Source organism: Lissotriton helveticus, chromosome 4_1 (assembly GCF_964261635.1).
Source record: "Lissotriton helveticus chromosome 4_1, aLisHel1.1, whole genome shotgun sequence".
Taxonomy (NCBI): domain Eukaryota; kingdom Metazoa; phylum Chordata; class Amphibia; order Caudata; family Salamandridae; genus Lissotriton; species Lissotriton helveticus.
This window is the reverse complement of record NC_136063.1, coordinates 415,194,413-415,216,408: the sequence shown is the minus strand read 5'-3', so window position 1 is coordinate 415,216,408 and position 21,996 is coordinate 415,194,413. Positions and strand designations below refer to the sequence as shown.

Below are 21,996 nucleotides of genomic sequence, written 5' to 3'. Positions count from 1 at the left end.
CACTATCAAAACAGTTTTTTGGGTGGCAATTATCTCTGCAGGCACTGTCATCACAGCCTCCTTACCTGACAGTCTTTCCGGACAAAGTGGTACTGAGAACTAGGGCATCCTTTTTGCCCAAGGTTGTAACTCCCTTCCAACTGGGACAGTCCATTACTCTTCCCACTTTCCATGCACCTCTGCACCCTTCCAAAGAAGAGGAGCATGTCCACCGCCTGGATCCAATAAGAGTGTTATCGTTCTACTTTGATCGCACTAAAGAGTACAGGGTGGATGATCAACTCTTTATAGGGTACGTGGGAGGGTAATCCTCTGTTTAAAAATCTGTTAAGCCTTGGTGAAGAAGCAACCTCCTGAAGGCCTTTAGCCCCATTCCACCAGGGCAAAGGCATCCACCACAGTCCATCAGTGTGGGGTTCCAATTACTGATATCTGCCAAGCGGCCACGTGGGCATCTCTGCACACGTTTGCCAGACACAATTGCCTGGATTCTCAGGTTTGCAGGGAGGGCCTGTTTAATTGCTTTGTCCTGCAGGATTTTCTGGTCTAAAATGTTATGCAGTCCCTCCTCCGAGGAAGGTATTGCTTGGGTATCTGTTAAAAGGTAAGGAATCTGCGGCTAGATGTCTCTTATCAGATGAACAAATTACTTACTTTCGGAAACACCTTATCTGGTAGAGTTGTGATCTAGCTGCAGATTCCTTACCGACACACCCATCCTCCTCGCACTGCAGAATTGCTTTTAGTATCTGAAAGGGACTTAGTTATAGATTCCTTACCTTAGAATTACCCCCAGGCATCAGATAGGTGGTGTTGGTCAAACTCCGCGTCAATTGCCACTTCGTAGTCACCCAGGGTGACGTCACAGTATCTACTTAGACTTCGCCCTAGCGCGCTGACATCAGTAGTTTCTTTTTCCGCGACAGCCAGTGCAGATCTGGAGAGAGCGGTTCCTCCAGTCACTTTTTGACTGATATTTTTCGACTTTTGTTGACTTCTTTTTTGAGTCGGGTTGCCTTCAAGGCTTGTGATTCCTGCCTTTGGTGCCTTGTGTGCCTTTGGTGCCTGGAGCACGACCATGTCCTGAAGTCATGTTCCGACTGCCAGGCCATGAACCTGAAGTCTTTGCGGGAGTGGTCCCGAAAGCTTCTCAAGGCCCGGCAGTCCGCTCTGCACCGCTCGAGGTCCCAGTCGAGAGGGAAGTCACGGGACCAGTCGCGGAGTTGTCACCACGACTCGTCATCTAAGTCTTTGTCTTTGGGTAAGTCGAAGCACAAAAAGAAGGCGAAGAAGCATCATCGCTCATGACGTTCTCCCCGTCTGTCGGCCGACGCGACGTTGGGGGCAGATGGTGCTCAGTCTGCGGCTCCGTTCGTGGAGCCAGCTGGGTCAGCTCCGAGCTTCCCACTTTTTCCGGGAGCCGGAGCAACCCCTGCCCAACTTTGTAGCTTTTATGAAGCCCTTCACTCCATCTTTGGGCTGCCCTGACTCTGCTGGTGTGCCTTTGGGCCCTGCACATTCGGCTGGGGGCTCTAAGCCTTTAAACCCGGCCGCTCCCCCAAGGATCCAGGCCTGGATCCAGATCGGCGCCAGTCGACCTTACGACACCTCCTCTGGTGCCGGATCCGATGTCGACACCTCCGACACCGGTTGTGTCCCCAGCCGGCGTCGACCCCGGCCTCCACCTCAACATGCACACGGAGTTGGACCGACGTCGCCCAACACCGGATCTCACACCAATGGGTACTTTTGTGCCCCTGTTCTATCCAGGGGTCCCTATCGCCCTGAGTGGCAACCGGGTGAAGATGAGGAGAACTGGAAGGGGTCTGTGGACTCTCCTGCAGACCAGTTGAATGAACCAGACTGTAGAGAGGAGTTGAGTGATGCCAGTTGTCTGGACAACTCACCAGACCATGGTAAGCTTTCTCCCCTTACTGTGGCTACGGAGGACGGTGCATCTTACGCAGTGGTGGAGTGTAGGGTGGCCGAGGCCTTAAATCTCGAGCTTCCAACGGTTGCGATCAGGACTAACCTCTTGACCGAGGTGCTTCAACCAGCAGCGACCTCTTCGGAGCCCCTGCTGCCCTTCAATGAGGCCCTCACGGACATCCTTCTGGGCATCTGGTCCAAGCCCAGCACAGGAGATACTGTAGATAGGATGATTGCCTGATTCCACCGCCCGGCCCCGGATGACCCCCATTTTCCTCTCCCAACACCCTACTCCTGAGAGCTTGGTGGTCAAAGCCTCTACATCCAAAGGTGCATTCCCAGATAAGGAATCCAAAAGGCTGGATCATCTTGGGAAGATGTTTTCTTCCGTCAGCTTGGTACTGCGGTCAGTGAACACTGCATGTCTGTTAGCCCAATACACCCACTCTGTGTGGGACACGGTTGCGCCGGTGCTGCCACAGTGCCAGGAGGAGGACCGGGCCACTCTCTCCTGTGCCTTTGCCGAGGGTAGAGATGCAGCCAAGTTCGCCATTCGGTGTGGGCTGGACACCGCTGACTCACTAGGCAGGACGATTTCCACGTCGGTAGCCCTGAAACACTGCCACGGGCTTTTCTGGCGATGTCCAATCTACTTTTTTGGACATGACCTTTAATGGCCGTCGCCTGTTTGGCGACAAAGCAGACAGCACACTTTAGCACTTTAAGGAATCTAGGGCTACGGCCTGATCCTTAGGCCTCGCACCACCCGGCCTGCGCAGTCTGCTTTTTGCCCCTTTCGTGGCTACGGAAGAGGTGCCCCACCACCTTCCACCCAGGGCCACAGGCCTGCGCAAACTGTTCAGCCACTGCGTGGCCGGGGATGTGGGACCCAGCTTCATGGGTCAGGGGGCCAGCGGGCGGGCCAATGCCCCCTCTGCAACAGCCTCCAAACCTTCCTTGTCCCCCCTCCAGGGCCACCAGTTGCCAGTGGGCGGCAGGATTCGCCATCACCTCCCCCACTGGCAAAAAATCACATCGGACAGGTGTGTTTTGCAGATTTTCCTAAAGGGCTAATCCCTCCTCTTCGAGACTACCCCTCCATCCATGCCACCTCAATACCATTGCATGTTGGAGGATCACTTGGCCCTTCTGCGCCAGGAAGTTGCGGCTCTCTTAGCCAAGGGAGCCATCGAGCGTGTCCCTGTGCCAGAAGTAGGTAGTGGTTGCTAGTCCCACTACTTTCTGGTACCCAAGAAGGACAAAGGCCTGCGTCCTATCTTAGGCGTCAGGGACATCAACCACTTTCTCATGAAGGAGAAGTTCAAGATGTTGACTTTGGCTCAGGTTCTGTCTGCTTTCGATACTGGATGGTAGCGTTGGACTTGCAGGACGCCTATTTCCACATTCCCATCCTGCCAGCCCACAGGCGTTACCTACGCTTCACCGTGGGCCACGAGCACTTTCAGTTTACTGTGCTCCCTTTTGGCTCCCCTCCGGTGTTCACGAAAGTCATGGCGATGGTCACTGCTCATCTGCGCAGATCAGGGGGTTCCAGTCTTCTCCTATCTCGATGACTTTTCTGTTGAAGGAGGAGATGTGGAGGGTCACGCAGGTGGAACGGCCCTGCTACTACGGGCAAACCTTCCCTAGTGCCCTACCTGATCTCATGAGGTCCTGACTCTAATATTAAGGGAAACACTACTCCCTTCTACAAACTTGGTGGCACTGGTTAGTTCAGGTCGCCACTGATACTAAAATGTACCTTTGTTTGGTTCTGAAGGAGTGCTTTAGATCTCCTTCTGAGGCCACATACAGCGTGAAACATGTTGCCCGTTAAATATGTCCATTAGGGACATATACCCAGCTACATACAGAGGGACATTATACCCCAAACACAAGAGTCCAAGAAGAGTCTGGTATCCAGAGATTCTGCACCTGCCCATCAATCCTATGATCAGACTGCTACTTCGGGAGGTTCTTCTGTCGCAGCAGCAGGGGACAGTCCTCCACCCGAACCTGTCCAGCCTCCACCTCCTTGTGTGGAGATTGAGTGCGACAGTTGACCGCTTTTGACCTTTCTCCTGAAGTCTTTAATGTTATCTTTTCAGCCTAGTGTTCCTCCACTAAGACGATATACGCCTGTGGATGGAACAAATTTGTGGCATGGTGCACAGCAAAGGCTGTGGATCACCTCGCTGCCCCTCTTTCTGAGGTCCTTTTGTTCCTCCTTTCTTTGGCCCAGCAGGGCTCTGCTCTGGGCACACTTAAGGGCTATCTTTCAGCCATCTCAGCCTTTCTTCGGGTGCCTGATCAGCCTTCTCTTTTCAAGATCCCAATTGTAAACAGATTCCTTAAGGGCATTACTCACCTCTTTCTTCCTATTCCTTTTGTAATGCCTCAGTGGGACTTGAACTTAGTCCTGACATACCTTATGTGCGCTTCTTTTGAGCAACTACATAACTGTCCTTTCAGACTGTTAACTTTAAAAACTACTTTTCAAGTGGCCATCACCTCTGCTTGCAGGCTGAGTGAGCTTTAGGCTCTGTCCTCTAAGCCTCCTTTTCTTGCTGTTCATCCGGACAAGGTTGTCCTAAGAACCAGCCCTTCCTTTCTTCCCAAAGTGGTTACTTCTTTCCACATTGGTCAAACCATCCCTTTGCCGACCGTCTTTCCGCATCCTTCAAAAGAGAAAGAGTGGCTCCACCATCTGGATCCAAAACGTGCGCTATCTTTCTATCTGGATCGCACAAGGCAATTCCGGATGGATGACCAGCTCTTTGTTGGCTATGTGGGTGCTAAAGAAGGTCGTGCCGTGCAAAGGTGGACTATCTCTCGGTGGGTTGTTCTTTGCATTAAAATGTTTAACTCTTTGGCAAAGAAGAAGCCTCCAGTAGGACTACGTGCACGTTCCACCAGAGCTGCGGCAGCCCCGCTACTGCTTTGGGACGTGGAGTATCCCTTCATGACATTTGCCAGGCAGCCAGGTGGGCATCACTGCACACGTTCACAAAACACTACTGCCTGGATTCTCAAGTCCGGAGAGACAGCTTCTTTGACCGTTCTGTTATCCAGGACTTCCTATTGTGAACTTTGTTCGCAAACCCACCACCGGAGTTGATATTGCTGGGGTATCTATTCTAAGTTAAGGAATCTATAACTAATAATCTCTTTCAGAGGAACAAGGTTCTTACTTTCAGTAACGATATATCTGTAAGAGACATATATTAGTTATTGATTCCTTACCGCTCCACCCATCCTCCCCGTTCGGGGAACTGACTTCTAGGGTTAAGGATTTCCTTTCAGGGCCCTAGTTTTGTGCTCCAGTGGTCAGTGTCTTGCATGGCTATGCGCTTCTGGCGTGGAATGTCTTGTAAAGAACTGACATCAGCGTGCGAGGGTGGTGTTTAAGTAGATACCGCAGTGTCATCCCAGCGACCACGACGCCGACGACAGACCATTGCCACTTATAGCCGCGCAGGGAAACTGCTCCGGAAAAAAAATTCTATTGATCCAGTCTGACGCCTGGGGGTAATTCTAAGATAAGGAATCTATAACTAATATATGTCTCTTACAGATATATCGTTACCGAAGGTGAGTAACTTGTTCGTCAGGGCTGTTCCCCTTTATTATTATTATTATTATTATTATGTGTTCTTATATAGCGCTCGATTACCCGTAGGCATCTCGGCGCTTGCCTTGGGAACCCGTCCTGGCTTTTCCCTGTGAGATACCCGAACTGGGCATCCCCAAGGTCCCAAGCTGTTATTTTTTAACACATCAAGGACAGTTACCTCATGGCTCTGTGCTTCTGGCGTGGAAAGTCGTGAAAAGTACTGACGTCCGTGCGCTTGAGTAGTGGTTATATTGACGTTATGGACATCCCGGCGACGACAAACACAACGCTGACAACGTCACACAGAGTCGACCGAGACAGACGCCATTTCATTCTGGACATTTATAGAGCGCCTGGAAGTACCACCGGCATGTCCCCGCGCTATGATAAGTGGGAGCTACAGTCCAACCACCCTCATGAACGCCTACCTACTGTATAAATGAGTTTTAAGTTTTTTTCTGAAGATGGTTTCAGACGATTCCAAACGCAATTCCATCTACCGGCACGCAGGGGTACTGCTACAAAATATCTTCCGGATCCAGCCTGACGCCTGGAAGTTCAAAGGTAAGGAATCTGTGGCTAGATGTCTCTACCAGATAAGGCGTTACCGAAGGTAAGTAACTTGTCCTTTAGGACTAAAATGAGAATGGCAGTCGCTAGTCGGATTACAAAATTCGTGCACAGCTTTCTTATTTTTATCTTTAATATACCATTTGAGGTATTAGCCGCTTTTTGAAGACGTTGTAGAACAGTTTCCTCTAAATCACAAATGTTGGCACTCCTTAAAGGATGATTTATTGAGGGCGAAACCTCAATGAGCAATGAAAGAGTTTGTCTATTTTTCATATCATAATTTTTCAATTATAGTTAATTATAAATTATCTATGTTCATAAGGTGCTAATGATTGAACATAATTGGACTGCTTGTTTCCCTATGTGGTAATAAAATGTCACTGGTGATCTGAAAAACATACCGGTAATGCTGCTACATTTGCGTGTCTGCGCTGGCAGTGCAGCTGTGAATTCTTATCCTGTTAATTCTTATCCTTTTGTTTTTTTGTATGGAGTCCTAATTGCTTTTACTTAGAATGTCAAACACCTTTATTTTTTGTTTGAGCAATTGTTACTTTAGGGTTTTAAAGAAACTTAAAATAGCAAGTTTGTGAACCTTTATTCAAACTTAGGGTTTGGTATATATGGAGCCGTATAAAGAATGAACCTATCTACAATGCAGTGGTTAGCAATCGCTGCAAAGTGGAGATGCAGAGCAGCCAGGTGAGAGATGGAATCAGTGGTGACTGGTTTTCTTTAGAAGTGGTTCGGTGTAGTACCTGTACTGAATTTCAGTAAGCAAAGCAGCTTGGGGAGGTTATCCCCCTCCCCTCCCCCCAAGAAAATTTTCACAAAATACGCTTTGCTAAAAAAAATAGGTTCTTCATTTTTTTAAACAGTTTCACTTTATTTATTTATTTGAAAAGTTTTATATAGCGCTGGCTTAAAATGATTAAAAGGCAGAATGCGAAGTAATCTGTTGAGAAACTGCACTTTCAAACTGTCTTCCTTCTACCATTTTATTTATTTAAACTTCTACATTTAATATTTATTTTTTCCGATAGCTAGTCAAAACTCCATCATATATTATGACATAACACCTACAGGAATAGGTAGGGTTGAAAAATACAGTAAGGCAAATTCTACAGTCTAAGGTAGAGGAATACAGCTAAACAAATTTCATAGGCTTGTATAGCAGTACTGTCATTCAGGCAATGGAAACCCTACGGGTTCAGGCACTATTAGTATTTTCTTGTCCTAAAATACCATCTACCCAAGAATATCCTCTATGGAGGAATATGCTCTCTGGTATTCCGGGTCATACAAGGTTCACCAAGCCCTCGGACTACGAGATCCTGCACTGGGCTTCACTGCATAGCCTGGCCCCTTTAAAACCAAAACTGTTTTTCTGGTTCTACAGCAACTGGGATAGCAACCAGACCACAGCCTATTTCTTCATAGCAGAGGATATGTTAGTCCTCAAGTTTCTCTGTTCCACTCTGTTCAGTCCGTAACGTGTCTTGAAGAACAATGCCTCTTACAAGAACACTGCATCGGACCATATTACAATACAAACCTCTGTGTATGTGCTGTACTGATGATGTATTCTGTTCCTATCAGTGCTTAGTTTTATTATATTCACTGTCATTACTTTTTTACCTAGTATGATGGTATAAAAGTTGAGGTCATATTAGAAATATGCAGTTATTCCACTTGTTAGTAAAGGCCTAGTGTTTATGGAAAATCTACCCTAGTGCATAAACCCTCCTTCCTCCAATGAGGCTTCTGTGTGCTACAGAAGTGTTTACTTTAATCAGCAAAATACCTACTAATTACCAAGACACAGGCTGCAATAATTGCCTTTATAGCCAAATGTAGATATTTATTATTTTACACTTCCAAGGCTCTGGTTGAGTCTTTTATGGTACCAGAGGACACCATAACGTTATCAAATTGGGCTGTGGCACAACTTCATCTTTCCTTCTCCTCTTACTGGCTTTGCAAATACTGGCTTTTCATTCATGAATAGGTTTAGAAGTCCCTTATTGTAAACGTTTTTATCCTTCTATGAGGACTGCTTCAGCTACATGTGTTCTTACTTTCACTGTTATTTATGGTGCTCTGTGAGCACTCTTTTCTTAATAGATCACGTTTGGTGGCTTGCTGCTGGCACACGCTTCCTCTTATTACAAAATATGCCATGTGCTTTTCTTCATTTCTGAACTGCGCCGCTTTCACTTTAAATTTAAGGAACGGCATAGCACTGCGCCTTTCTTGAATTTTTCTCCACTGAGCTGCTTTCAATTTAAATGTAATGTGGGGCACAGGTGAGCGCTGCGCTTTAACACATACAGTGGCCTCGTGCCTGTATTTATAAATGTGGCCGCTTTTAATTCAAGGGCACCTTTAATTGTTTATGAACTGCGCCGCTTTCTTCCATAACCAACTACAGCGTATTTACAAATCTTCATTTAAGACTGGCCAACCAATTAATTGCCTTTCCAAACGCGCCTAGCCAACAGCTGGTTCTTCTCACGCCCCCCAGTGACCCCCTTCCGTGGTTCACTGTTGATCCAACTTGCTCTTTTAACCCACCTCTCATCTCTCCACCCCTCCTCCAACCTTGACAACTACCCTTGCCGTTGTCTCCTGAGCACTGCTCTCTTATCACAGCAGTCAATCTCTGTAAGACTAGCAACCTTTTCAAAAAACTTAAGGCTTTTCAACCATTTAAATAGAGTTTAACATTTCAACTGTACTTTCGGCTAATTTTCTTCCTCAGATTTCACAAATATCTTGCACCCCACAGCCAATGTGATGGGCTCGGGACTCATAGGGACGTGTGAAGTAGCCCTGAAAACTTTCACCCATGCGAGACCTATTGCATTGCAAACTCTTGTTCCATTTTGGTGTAGGTTTTTTTCTTGTATTGTGTTTTATCACTGTTTCGAGTGCTGCATAAATACTTTGCATCTACCCAGAGCCTGACTTCTTTTAGTGGCAAGCTAAACAGGGTTAAGAAAAAGTTAACTTAGCGTCTTTTTGTGGTTCACCCTGACAGGGATTTTGGCTGTTGCTTAAACAGAAGTCACTCCCCATTCAACCAACAAACCAATTTCTCACAAGGCAGATTAACAAAAACAAACCAAACAAATCAGTTTTTGAATGCAGTCACATGGATGAAGGTCTTCAATCTCCTGCAGGCTATCGGTGTTACTGTGTCTAATTGGGGCGGGGAAGGGTAACACAAATTGTGACATGCCTAATGAATATTAATTAGGCAGGTCATGCCGTGACTCCCTACAATTCCCTATTTTGCTACCTAATTTATTAGTACATAGGACCGTTCACAAAATCTGAACGGATTCACAAAAAGTCAGGGTGTAGTTTGCAACCGCTTTTTGGGTATCGAATTTTAGTACAACTAGCCCGAAGTCTACAGAGCGACTTCTTGCTTTCTGAATTGTTGCTGATACCGAGGGTATTCATCCGGTAGTACTGTCATAAGAAGTTATATTTTGTCTTTTAACTCAGTAAAAATAATGAACCATAGTGAGATTTTTCCCTTTAGTCACCGGAAGAGCAGTGTCAAACTGATGTGTTACTGAACGACTGTATTTATTTTACAGAATTACCAAGCCAGTATCAATGATCTCAGTAAAGTACTCCAATTGGATCCAAATGTTGCTGAAGCACAAAAGGAATTGGAAGAGGTCACACAATCTCTGAGAGCAGCAACAAACATCACAGCCAACAGCCACGAAAAGCCAAGAAAAAAGATACAAATACAAGAGGTATGACCATGCCCTTTATATACAATGATTCTTAAATATACATGCTAGCAAAATAACTTATCACAATTATGGTCAGAAAAAACTTTACATTACCTGGACCCCTTTGTGTGCCTCTGTTTTGCTGTTTAAAATTATATCAGTTGCTGCAGACTAAATATTGTCTGCAGCAAACTGTATCATTTTAAACAAGAGAGTAGGATTTTTAAACAAGAGAGTAGGATTTAAATTGACTGATCTAGGTAAACGGTTTCTTTAACCACAAATGTTTTTTTTTTCTGTCCCAAAGCGATTTGTTACATCAGATGCCAGGCCATTTTCACATGCTGCGTAGGAAGTGACGTGCGGTTGCCCTGATACAGATATTGCAAATGTTTGTCTTTGTACCCTATTAGTAGAATCATCTTATTTTTCTATAATTTGCTACTGTTAGCATTCAGTGTTGAAACCAAGTTCATCACGATGTGCTGCTATTTGTCTTGTTATGAACATAATGAGTTTATATTTTTAATATCTTACTTTGGTGTTTTGAAAATGTATTTTTAAATACTTGAAAGTATGTATAAGTGATTTTCTTTGAATATATTTGTTTTTTTACAGATTTGTATTTTGTTAAACATGTGCTAAATGTTTTTTTTAAACATTTTTTTTTTTTTTTCTTCAAAAAATCCCCGGGCCCAATACAATATAAAGATTCGACTTATTACATACAGTGCAACAAAAATATATAGTCTCTGTGTACGTAATCATAAAGCTCGCACGCAGTGTATGCATTGTTTTTTTTAAACATCTTATTACTGAAAGAGAAAAAAAAATGCTTTCCTTACAATGAGACAAGATACTCAGCAGTGGTCAGCAAATTCAGTTACATAGCATTATTCCCATAATTCTCTAATATCCCCAAGGCGATCCCCGTTTTCCCAAGAGCCCCCCCCCCCCCGCACGTTGGTAGGTGATGTGCCCCTCAATCGGTCAATAAATCCCCCCCCCCCCGCCCCCCCCCCCTGGTAGCAGTGTATACATTGTTATGCAGATCAGGCCCTTCCCACCCCTAGCAGGACTAATCCCTTCCCCACTTTCCCATGCTGTACTGTCCCGTAACATTATTACCATCAGTTACACAGTGCCTGCTCAGCCCACTGATATGCATGCATCTTCCCAGTCCCTGCACTGTTCAGGTACAGAATATGCCTAAACAGCCCGACCATTTAACCGGTTTACAGGTTGTGGGGACTCCTCTGCAGTATACAACTAGGGGTTCCTGAGACAGTCCACTAGATTCTCCCAGCCGCGTGCCTTGTCAATCGTGCCGCATCCTATCTCCACATCTAGACGCAGGACTTCACTCTCAAACCCTGCCCATTTAACTTCTTCCTCCCTCCATTTAGATAGTCTGGGCCTCTGTTGGTCTTCCAGTGCATTGTAATTACTCGCTTCGCAAGAATCAGAGCGAAGTCTGTAAATCTATTGGTGGTTTTACACTTGGTTGGGCGCTGGAATCCTCCCAGCAAGCAGGCCATAAGTGACCAAGGAATCCTCTGATGAGTAGCCCCATTAACGCAGTCCTTCACCATTTCCCACAACCCAGGAAGGGAGGTGCAAGCCCACACCATATGAAACATGTTGCCTCGGCTGTCCAATATTTCCTCTTTATTTGACCAGGTGTGAGATAAGCCCTGAGCAAAAAAAATAAAACTCTATTATTTTAAACCTAGCATTTCAAATTAATGCACGATTGCATTCAAGAATTTTCACCCAATCTGTGTCCGGGATCTGAATCTCTAATCCACCCTCCCATTTCTCCCCTAGGTCCGCTACTGGGGTAATAGTTTCAGCCCAATGAAGGCATGTAATTGCCTTAATTCGGACAGGAGTAGTACAGAGTAGCTGGCAGCATTTGTGGTTAGAAGGTTTAGTCGCACCAGCCCTCCAAAGTTTCCTAATCGTCTCAACCACTGCTCGGTGTAATAAGAACTGACCCCCTGGGAGCCCAAACTCTAGAGATCAGTTTTCTAACAGGAGAAGCGCTTTTCTTCTAAAGAGATCCCCCACAGGGCCACCCTATAAGTGGCTCTATCCGCGAGCGCACACAAGTCCCACCCCAACCCACCAGACACTGCAGCGGTAGGTCCAGTGAGTACAGCGTCCAAGTGTGGGTCCTCTGTAGGCAGCGCAGCCCAACAGCGCCAAGCAACCAGGAGATGTTGATGGGGATTCAAGAGCCTGCTACCTGCAACCCTGGGTTCAGTCAGTGATATATCCATTGGTTAAAACACTGCAACTGTGCCACTAGGTAATAGGATTCCAAGTCCGGAGCAGCCAGACCCCTCCATCACCGGGCGCAGTAATTCTGACATTGTCACCCTATGCCTGCCCTTCCCTGAAACTAGTCCAATCATCAGTGAGTCACGGTCTCTGAGGATCCGGTTGGGAATAAGCAGAGGCAACGTTGAATAAAATAAAGGCTCCGGGGATGCACCACATCTTGGCCACAGCAACTCAACCAGCCACGGACAGCAGCAATGATTTCCAGAAATCTACACTTGAGCGCAGCGCCCGGACAACTGCCCCAATATTGCTATTGAGGAGGTTCCGAGGGTCATGGTAAATTTTAACACTTAAGTACTTCAGACAAGTCCCTTCCCACTTAAACCCTCTCAGGTCCCAGGGTGGAAGCTCATCCCTACAGAACGTTAAAATCTTTAAGATAATGTTAAACATATAGCAGAATGTCAATTCTGGTACAATGTTAATTCCTGTCTGGTCTTCAAAAAGCCTCTGTCTGGTTGGGTTTAGTGGCTCAGTCACTGTAATGCCTCTGGCTATATCTTTGGGAGTGGAAGTGAATGTACCACCCACTCTGTGTTTTTCTTTAGATCACTGAAAGTTAATTTTGCTTTGTAAATTACTGAGATGGTGAATATTTGAAAACAGTTGTGTCACTCAGTATGTTAGTTACTATTTTTCAATGCGTGTGTCAAAGGTTATTTTATGCTGATAGGAGGTCTGCCACTTTGTCACAAGGATGTTGTCATGAGTGATGTCATTTGAGATGTCCTCAGTGATGTCATGAGTGATGTCACTGACCATGTCATGAGTGATGTAATGTGTGACGTCATCAGCAGTGCATTGCACGCGCAAGTTATAGTGAGTCCAACTAACTATAACGTGGGAATTTCAATGGTTTTATGCGAGTAAAATTTTCACCTACCTATAACTGGTGTGAAACCTATGTTTTTTTCAGTGAATTTAATAGGTTTTTTAAATGCTAATTCCTAACTATAACTGGTGTGAAACCTATGGTTTTTTCAGTGAATATATATATATATATATATATATATATATATATATATATATATATATATATATATATAACCTATGGTTTTTTCAGTGAAAAAAAAAATATATATATATATATATATATATATATATATATATATATATATATATATATATATATATATATATATATATATATATATATATATATATATATATATATATATATATATATATATATATATATATATATATATATATATATATATATATATATATATATATATATATATATATATATATATATATATATATATATATATATATATATATATATATATAGACACCAAACCAAACTTCACCATCAAAGAAGGCGCTGACTCCGTGTATCTTAGTTCAAGGGTTTTTATTTCTTACATCAGCTTCTGCTCAGACGCGTTTCGGCGGCTACTCCCGCCTTGCTCACTAACATCTGACCCTTGAATGTTGCGCTATATATACATGTTACATAATCACATGAGTCATAATTAACATCACTAATTGGCATTGGTTTGTTACCATGGTGATTTGGGTTACACCCACATGTATACGTGACCAATCTCATGAATTTAACATATTTTGGCGAATACATCAATTACCAAATGTCAAGTTAATTTGTACGTTCTCTAAACATTACCATCATGTTTTAGACTTACTCGGGTTTCGAATGCATCATAATACTTTAAATACCACACTTAGTTATTTTGTATCGTATACATTGATGAGCCCTGTCTTGTATTAATTACATTTCCCACATGTCAAAGTGTTAGCCATTACACCCTACGTATTAGTTCCTACGTATACGTCATTGCTGTTAGGGCGTATCTGTAATATGGGTGTGTCACTCTCATGACCGGGATTGGTTTACACAGTGAGTTTGTACAAAAAGGCTCGGTTCTACCGGTGATCGGTTTGCTGGCCTAGTGGCAGAGTCAGAACATGTTACTGTGTTAACAGTCCCTCCTCGTGTAGCCGGTAAGTGAAGAGCGTGTTTGTCTACGTGAACCTTCCTATTTTTGAGAAAAACACCCGCTTATAACACATATGGAGGTTCTATATATATAAAATTTCTATGGCAAAATGAAACCCCTCATTTTGTTCCTTTTCAAATTAAATGTATTAAGTGATACCACTTTATTCCAATCAAGATGACTTCAGGTGTGCCATACTTTTGTCATAAGTAAGACTGTTAGCGTTCTAGTTGTTCTTTAGAACACTCTGGGACATTCTGTCATTGGGCTATAGTTGGGCTACATCTGGCTGATATTTGGGCTACATTTGTTTTTTTTTTGTCTCTGGTGGCCTTCTTTGGGCTACATTGGGCTACATTTGGGCTCTAACATATATATAGCCCAATGTAGCCCAATATATATTTTTTCGTAAAAACCACTGGAGCATATATCGTGAGACATAGCAAAGACACATCGGGGTACCAGTCCCTACAATTTTGCCAAGTTTGGTGGAAATCCATTCAGCCGTTCGGGCTAAAAGTGAGTCCAACCGCCCTATGGAAATTAACATGGGGAAAACACGTTTTGGGACCCTCCTTTTATCTCGGCCCCCGCTTGACGGATCCCCCCAAAACTTTCAGGGAAGGAGCGGAGCGCAGCGAGGCAATGTTAAGGAAAATTACAGGCAGATCCCTCATTCGGCGCCAAAGTTAATCCCAATAGAATGTTGCGGATTTCCTATGGAAAACGATCCTAACTATAACTACCTACTGGCGACCGCCAGTAGGTAATATATATATATATATCACTTGCACACTTTCCAAAAGAAAAGATGAGAGGCTACACGGGGAGTAGGGAACAAGCAGCCGTTTATTTCAGAGGTCCCGGAATTGGCGAATGCATTTCGGCTTAAACGCCCTCTTCAGCGCCTTCCTCCTTAACGAACCATTCCCCAATGAACTCCTCCTGTGAATAAATGTCTGTAGGCACTGAGTTCCCTCCCCCTAATGCGTTCAGCACAGCGAATGACAGCCCGTTTTGAGTTTTGCGGACTCCAAATCCCAGCATGCACAGTCTCGGCAATGTCAGGTAGCTGGTGTGGGGGGGTGTAGAAAAATGTGGTTTTGTGCAGGAGGGCGGGTTGGTTGAAGGACGACTAACATCGCGGTGCCAGTCCTGTGTCCCCGCTTAACTGCAGCGCCCCTCCTCCCAGGTTAGATGTGAAACTGGGGCGGTCAAATGCGAGACAGTTTGCCCCGTCGAGATGAAATATTTCAGTCAGTTTCCTCCGTAGTGAGAATCTTGGCGGACTCCCGGGGTTATCGATTCCTCGATTGACTTGAAGCTGCGAGCAGCGTGGTGCCAGTGAATCCCGGAGTCACTTGTAGCTGCAGGGCCATCTCTTCTGCGCGTCTGGCTGCGCAGTATACAACACTTGCACACTTTCCAAAAGAAAAGATGAGGCCACACGGGGAGTAGGGAACAAGCAGCCGTTTATTTCAGAGGTCCCGGAATTGGCGAATGCATTTTGGCTTAAACGCCTTCTTCAGCGCCTTCCTCCTTAACGAACCATTCCCCAATGAACTCCTCCTGTGAATAAATGTCTGTAGGCACTGAGTTCCCTCCCCCTAATGCGTTCAGCACAGCGAATGACAGCCCGTTTTGAGTTTTGCGGACTCCAAATTCCAGCATGCACAGTCTCGGCAATGTCAGGTAGCTGGTGTGGGGGGTGGAGAAAAATGTGGTTTGTGCCCAGGCAGGAGGGCGGGTTGGTTGAAGGACGACTAACATCGCGGTGCCAGTCCTGTGTCCCCGCTTAACTGCAGCGCCCCTCCTCCCAGGTTAGATGTGAAACTGGGGCGGTCAAATGCGAGACATTTTGCCCCGTCGAGATGAAATATCTCAGTCAGTTTCCTCCGTACTGAGAATCTTGGCGGACTCCCGGGGTTATCGATTCCTCGATTGACTTGAAGCTGCGAGCAGCGTGGTGCCAGTGAATCCCGGAGTCACTTGTAGCTGCATGTATATATATATGTAACTCGTCACTCAAACCAGGCAGCCGCCGAAGTTCTTTGCATAAATGACGAAAGCAGACCCGAATTCTGTGCTAATTCAAGGTGGTTTTATTTTTCCAGCCGCCATTACGCGTTTCGCTTTCAACGAAGCCTGATCACATGGCAAATTGCGGTAGGCAGAGACCAATATTTAAAGTGATAGTGCATGGGGAATACAGAGAAAAATAATATTCAATACTTGTGCAAATTTACATGTTCGGTACAAATGCCACATTTGAATAAATTTAAGATGAATAAATATGGTAAAATCATATAAAATTCATATTATTGTAGTATAAAATAATTATTCTTTTCTTTAGGAAAAAATCTCACTAGCGGTTTTCCATAAGATTACTCCTCACACATTTTTACAACTGCAGCAATGAATTCATTGTTAATACAAAATTTAATACTGCACAGTAGAGGAAATAATTAGCAATCTCTCCATTCAACTCTGTAGTCCTTTGTATCGATAGGTAATATTGCCCAAGTGGGCATTAGTCCATTTAGTTGTCCAACTCTGCCCACAAATCACATGAATGTTCTTCTTGGTCATAAGAATCATGTTCAGTGCAAATAACTAGAAAAGTGCTCGTGCTAGTGCAAGAAAGATTTGAATTTCCGGAACCATCCCGGTTTGACCCCCCACCATTTAAAAACTCAAATAATTAAGGCGCAAAACTTATCATTAACATTTTGGTTCAGCAAAACATTTTTATACAACACTGGTGATTCCTAGAACAATGTATTTATAAGAAATGACAGTAACGTGACCCAAAAATTAGAGAAGCTCAGGGCCTATAACTCTATTCCTTCACTCAAAGCCTAGTTATTGTAAACAGGTAAGCAGGTCTTCAGTACCATTTAAACCGTTTGGTTGTTTACTATCCAACTCCAGAATATATCTAGTTTCGAGAAGTCGAAGCCTCGCTTCCCTGTCACCTCCTCTTTTCAGAGGCCACACTGAATCAATGACATAATACTGGAGCTCAGATGGATTAGACTCATGCAATTCCTCAAAATGCCTGGCTACCGGATAGGCCTGATCTTTACCGGTGATAGCCCTTATGTGCTGGAGTATTCTTTTGTGGACTGGCAATTTGGTACTTCCCACGTACCTCGGCCCACACGAACACTCCAGCACATATACCGCGAAATCTGTCTTACATGTTAGTCGTTTTGTAATCTCTCGCGGACGTTGTGCAAATGGGTTAATGTAATTACTCTTATTGCAACCATACCGGCAGGCCTTACATTGAAAACATTTTCTAAAGCCTTTACCCAGAGCTCCCCAAGTGTTTGACATCTGTGGTCCCAATGTATTTTTGACCAAAGATTTGGCCATAGAGGTACATCTCCTGAACGTAAGCAAAGGCATGTTCAACACTCTGTGACCTATCACTGGATACCCTTTAATGAGGTTCCAATTTCGATATAAGATCTTTCTAATGTCTGAGTGTTGCCTGCTATACGTCACAATCCTGCGTGAATGTATTGTCGTCTTGTGAGGCATTAGCTACAACCCGTGGTTTGGAAATTAAAGCCTCGTCACGGGACATCTGTTGAGTTCTTCTTAATGCTGACTCAACAACCTTCTTCGAGTAACCCCTTTCTAGGAATCTTTGCTTGCTAGCCTCCTGCGCAATCACACATTCCTGCTCCACGCTACATAATCGTTTGATCCGCAGCATTTCCCCATAGGGGATACTGCGGATCAAATGCCGGGGATGATAACTTGTAGCGTGTAAAATGGTGTTGCCAACTGTTGGCTTTCTATAAAGTTTAGTTGCTAAGGTGTTATTATGCACATAAATCTGCATATCCAGAAAGCAGATGGAAATCACATGATGTGAGATGTAAATCTAAGGTTTAAGGCGTTGGAATTCAATTTGTTGACAAATTCACTAGCTGCTTCCTCCGTACCCCGCCAATCAAAAAACAAATCATCAATGTAGCGGAGATACACCACAATGTTCTGTGCCATGATGTCTCGGAGCTGTCCCGACAGGACCTGCTCCTCCCACAGTCCCATGTGTAAACATGCGTAACTGGGGGAGAAACAGGCCCCCATCGCGACCCCTCTGGTCTGTTGATAAATCTGATTGTTAAAAACTAAATAATTCTGCTCCAAACACATTTTTATCATAGAAAGCAACATTCTGTTATGAACTGCACAATGTATCGGGCGTTTGTTCAAAAAGTATTCCACAGCCTTCAAACCATTAAGATGACCAATAGAGGTATAAAGGGAGGACACATCTAGAGTCATTAAAAGCATATCTGGACACTACTGAATACCTTCAATTTTACGGATAAAATCTGATGAATCCTGCACCTATGACCTCAGTCCCTTAACCCAATCTTGTAAAAAGAAATCAATATATTTTTAAACATTCTCCAGGGAGCTATTTATTGCTGAAATAATGGGACGTCCTGGGGGATTTTCACTGTTTTTATGTATCTTGGGGATCAGGTAAAAAGTGGGAATCACCGGGTGTTCTTTCCTCATGAATCGAAATTCCTCTTCCATGATCACTCCACCACTTCTCCAAGCCTGGAGTTTCTTGGACTGATCAACCCATGCAGCTCTAACCATAGGTAAATTACTCTTTTTATAGCACAAAGTATCCCCCAATTGTATTTCAGCTTCCACCATGTACAAACTTCGGGGCCACAATACCACGTTGCCGCCCTTGTTGGCTTGCCTTAGAATGACCGTATTGTTCGCATCCAACTTTTTGATTAATTGGGCATAGCACCGATTTTGGTTATTAATGGCATGTCGTTTGCGATTGGTGGCAATATACAATTTCTTAAGATCCTGGACCACCAACTCATGGTAAGCATCGATGTTGTCATGAGCCATGAATGGTTGGAAAGTCGATTTGGGCTTGAATGGGGTTAGGCATTTGCTGATAGCCTCTGGTGCTGTATTGGGCACAGAATTAGCGCTCCCATCCATTTCTTTTTGAAGTGCCCATATTTCATCAAAGGCCTCCTTATCTCCCACTGTTAGTAAAGAGGGACTTTTACTTGCTTCTGTTGATTTCTTTTTCTTGGGTGTCATACTGTGAAACTTACTCAGCTTCAACTTCCGAATAAACCTGAAGGTGTCCATGCGAGTGTCTACTTAATTAAAATTGCAAGGTGGACAATATGATAACCCTAATTTCAACACATCCTCGTCTTTTTTGGAAAGAACTACTGAGGTTAAATTGATTATAGAGTTGGAGTTGCTGCTTGCGTTTTGGGGCGATTCTGGTTGCGATTTCATCTTCCTCTCGCAGTTCCCCTTGTTTTGTTGCTTCCGTCGCTTAATGCTTTTGCGGCGTTGAGCCCGCTTGAAATTGCGCCTTTGATTTGGCCTCCAGGCGGTGCACGGGAGCGCAGTGTCCCTTCGATCCGTGCAGAGACAATCCACTTCTTCGACCAGTGTAAGTTTGGTAAACCCCAAAGATTGCATACTTGTGGGCTCACCTTCTGGTTCGCTTTCGGCAGCTGAACTAAGCTCTGATGCAGATACCGATATTGTTCTTGAATCCCTTGCACCTTTGCTCTGCATATTTTTTACTTTTGCTTTGACCCCATCATACCTGCGGGCGAAGGTGAAAATCTGCCCGTTAAGGTAGTCCAGCCGGTCCCTTTCAAATTTGTAAGCTTTTCTTTTCTTTATCACCTCTTCTTCCTTTTTTAATCTGGCCAGCATCTCATCTCACAACTTCGTTATTTGATCGTCATTCCCCAGAGCAGCAATTTCAATTTCCAGTTTTTCAATTTCCCCCTGCAGTTTTACTCGATCACTCTCAGCGTATCTGACCAAAAGCGTCATTAGTTTACTTGATGACTCCAGATTTAGTTCCACCCATTCCCTCAACATTTCTGGGTCGGGTTTGTCGTAACTGGGAGCCAAGGTGATGTGGCGTCCACGCGTCACTCTCCCGACTTGTAAGTACCGAGAAAGAGACCGGTACTCCCACCACTTGGATTGTTCAGAGCGCATAAGCTTTTCCAGCCTCTTGAACATATCCCTAGTGGTGGGGCTCCCAGTTGTCGCCTGTGTTGGATGTTCCGCCGAACCGGATTCCCCAGCTGGGGAATCCAAGAACATATTTTCCTCCGTCTCCTCACGTTCCCGCAACCTGTTTGCGGACATTACGGCACTATGGCTGTGAGCAACACTTGCTCAGCACCTTGAATTGGCCTCTGACAGGCAGCAAATCACACCCGTCAGACTGCCCGCACACTCCTTACCGGATATTCCGCTTTTGCGTTTCAATGCAGCTGAATTACCCGTCCTCGAGCCTGACAGCAGACACGGTCAATAAAGGTATCAGCGGTCCAACGAAACCATCCAGCGGTATCCAGGCTCTTGCAGCTTGCTCCTCACCAAAGCTTGTAGTTTTCCTCTTCCGGGTGAACAGAAAAGGCTGTACTTCCTGCCGCGTTGCCCAAAGCAAGGAGGGGTTCTGCTTGTACTTTGGAAGTAATTTTCGGTACTTCAATATAAACGTAACTCGTCACTCAAACCAGGCAGCCGCCGAAGTTCTTCGCATGAATGACGAAAGCAGACCCGAATTCTGTGCTAATTCAAGGTGGTTTTATTTTTCCAGCCAGCCGCCATTACGCGTTTCGCTTCCAACGAAGCTTGATCACATGGCAAATTGCGGTAGGCAGAGACCAATATTTAAAGTGACAGTGCATGGGGAATACAGAGTGTCATCCGGACAACATAGAAAAAATACTACTATTCAATACTTGTGCAAATGTACATGTTCGGTACAAATGCCGCATTTGAATAAATTATAAGATGAATAAATATGGTAAAATCATATAAAATTCATATTATTGTAGTATAAAATAATTATTCTTTTCTTTAGAAAACATCTCACTAGCGGTTTTCCCTAAGATTACTCCTCACACATTTTTACAACTGCAGCAATGAATTCATTGTTAATACAAAATGTAATACTGCGCAGTAGAGGAAATAATTATCAATCTCTCCATTCAACTCTGTAGTCCTTTGTATCGATATATATATATATATATATATATATATATATATATATATATATACCACAAATCGTGTGTGAATGGAGTCCCCTGAGCTCTCTGCTCAGTCTTCTTCAGATAAGTTAGCTTTTCTGCTTCAAACTTGTTTTCACACTTCTGTGAGGAATTTCATCACCTCTTAAAAATTAATTATCCTGACTCAACCGACCATATCTGATTCCTCTAAAAACGATCTTTTCAGACAATGTTGAACCTGTGTCGAAAAAGAGGCTTCACTCAGAGTAACCTTGCAAAGATAGCATTTGGTGCATATATCTTGGCCACAAGTACTGCAAAATCAATTGTACTCTTTCCACAAAATTCCTAAAGACAGTGAGGGTAGCCTTTTACTATGGCTTAAAAAAATCAAAGGTAAAAGATATTTCTTCCTCTGAGAATGAATAAGAATGTTCCTCAAGAGCATCAAAGAAAGTCCTAAAGAGGGTTAATTCTCTTTCAGAACTTTGTACTCCATCAACATTTGAGGACATGCCCTTAACTTTTAGGGAACCAACACATAAAATTCAGTCAATGTCAGGTAGTGGTTTTTGCCAAGAAAATCTCTTTGAATCTCCCAACTGACAAGTGTAGATCTGAAAAACGTTTGCCAAAGAAGGTGCCTTTGGAATTAACTCCAAGACCCAATTGTTGATATCTGTACCGCTGACGAGGAGACCACCAACTACTAAAGCAGACGTCTTGCTACCGTTGACAACCACTTCAGGAATTATACAATTTAC

The 21,996-nt window shown here is 44.2% G+C and overlaps 1 protein-coding gene across 1 annotated transcript in view; it reads left to right on the top strand.

Annotated features, from left to right (window-relative positions):
- SPAG1 (sperm associated antigen 1) overlaps positions 1-21,996 on the top strand; it is a 906,455-nt gene that overhangs the window by 811,036 nt on the left and 73,423 nt on the right. Inside the window, exon 17 of the mRNA XM_078686952.1 lies at positions 9,724-9,888. Coding sequence (XP_078543078.1) covers positions 9,724-9,888 — 165 coding nt within the window. The remainder of the gene's footprint in view (positions 1-9,723; positions 9,889-21,996) is intronic.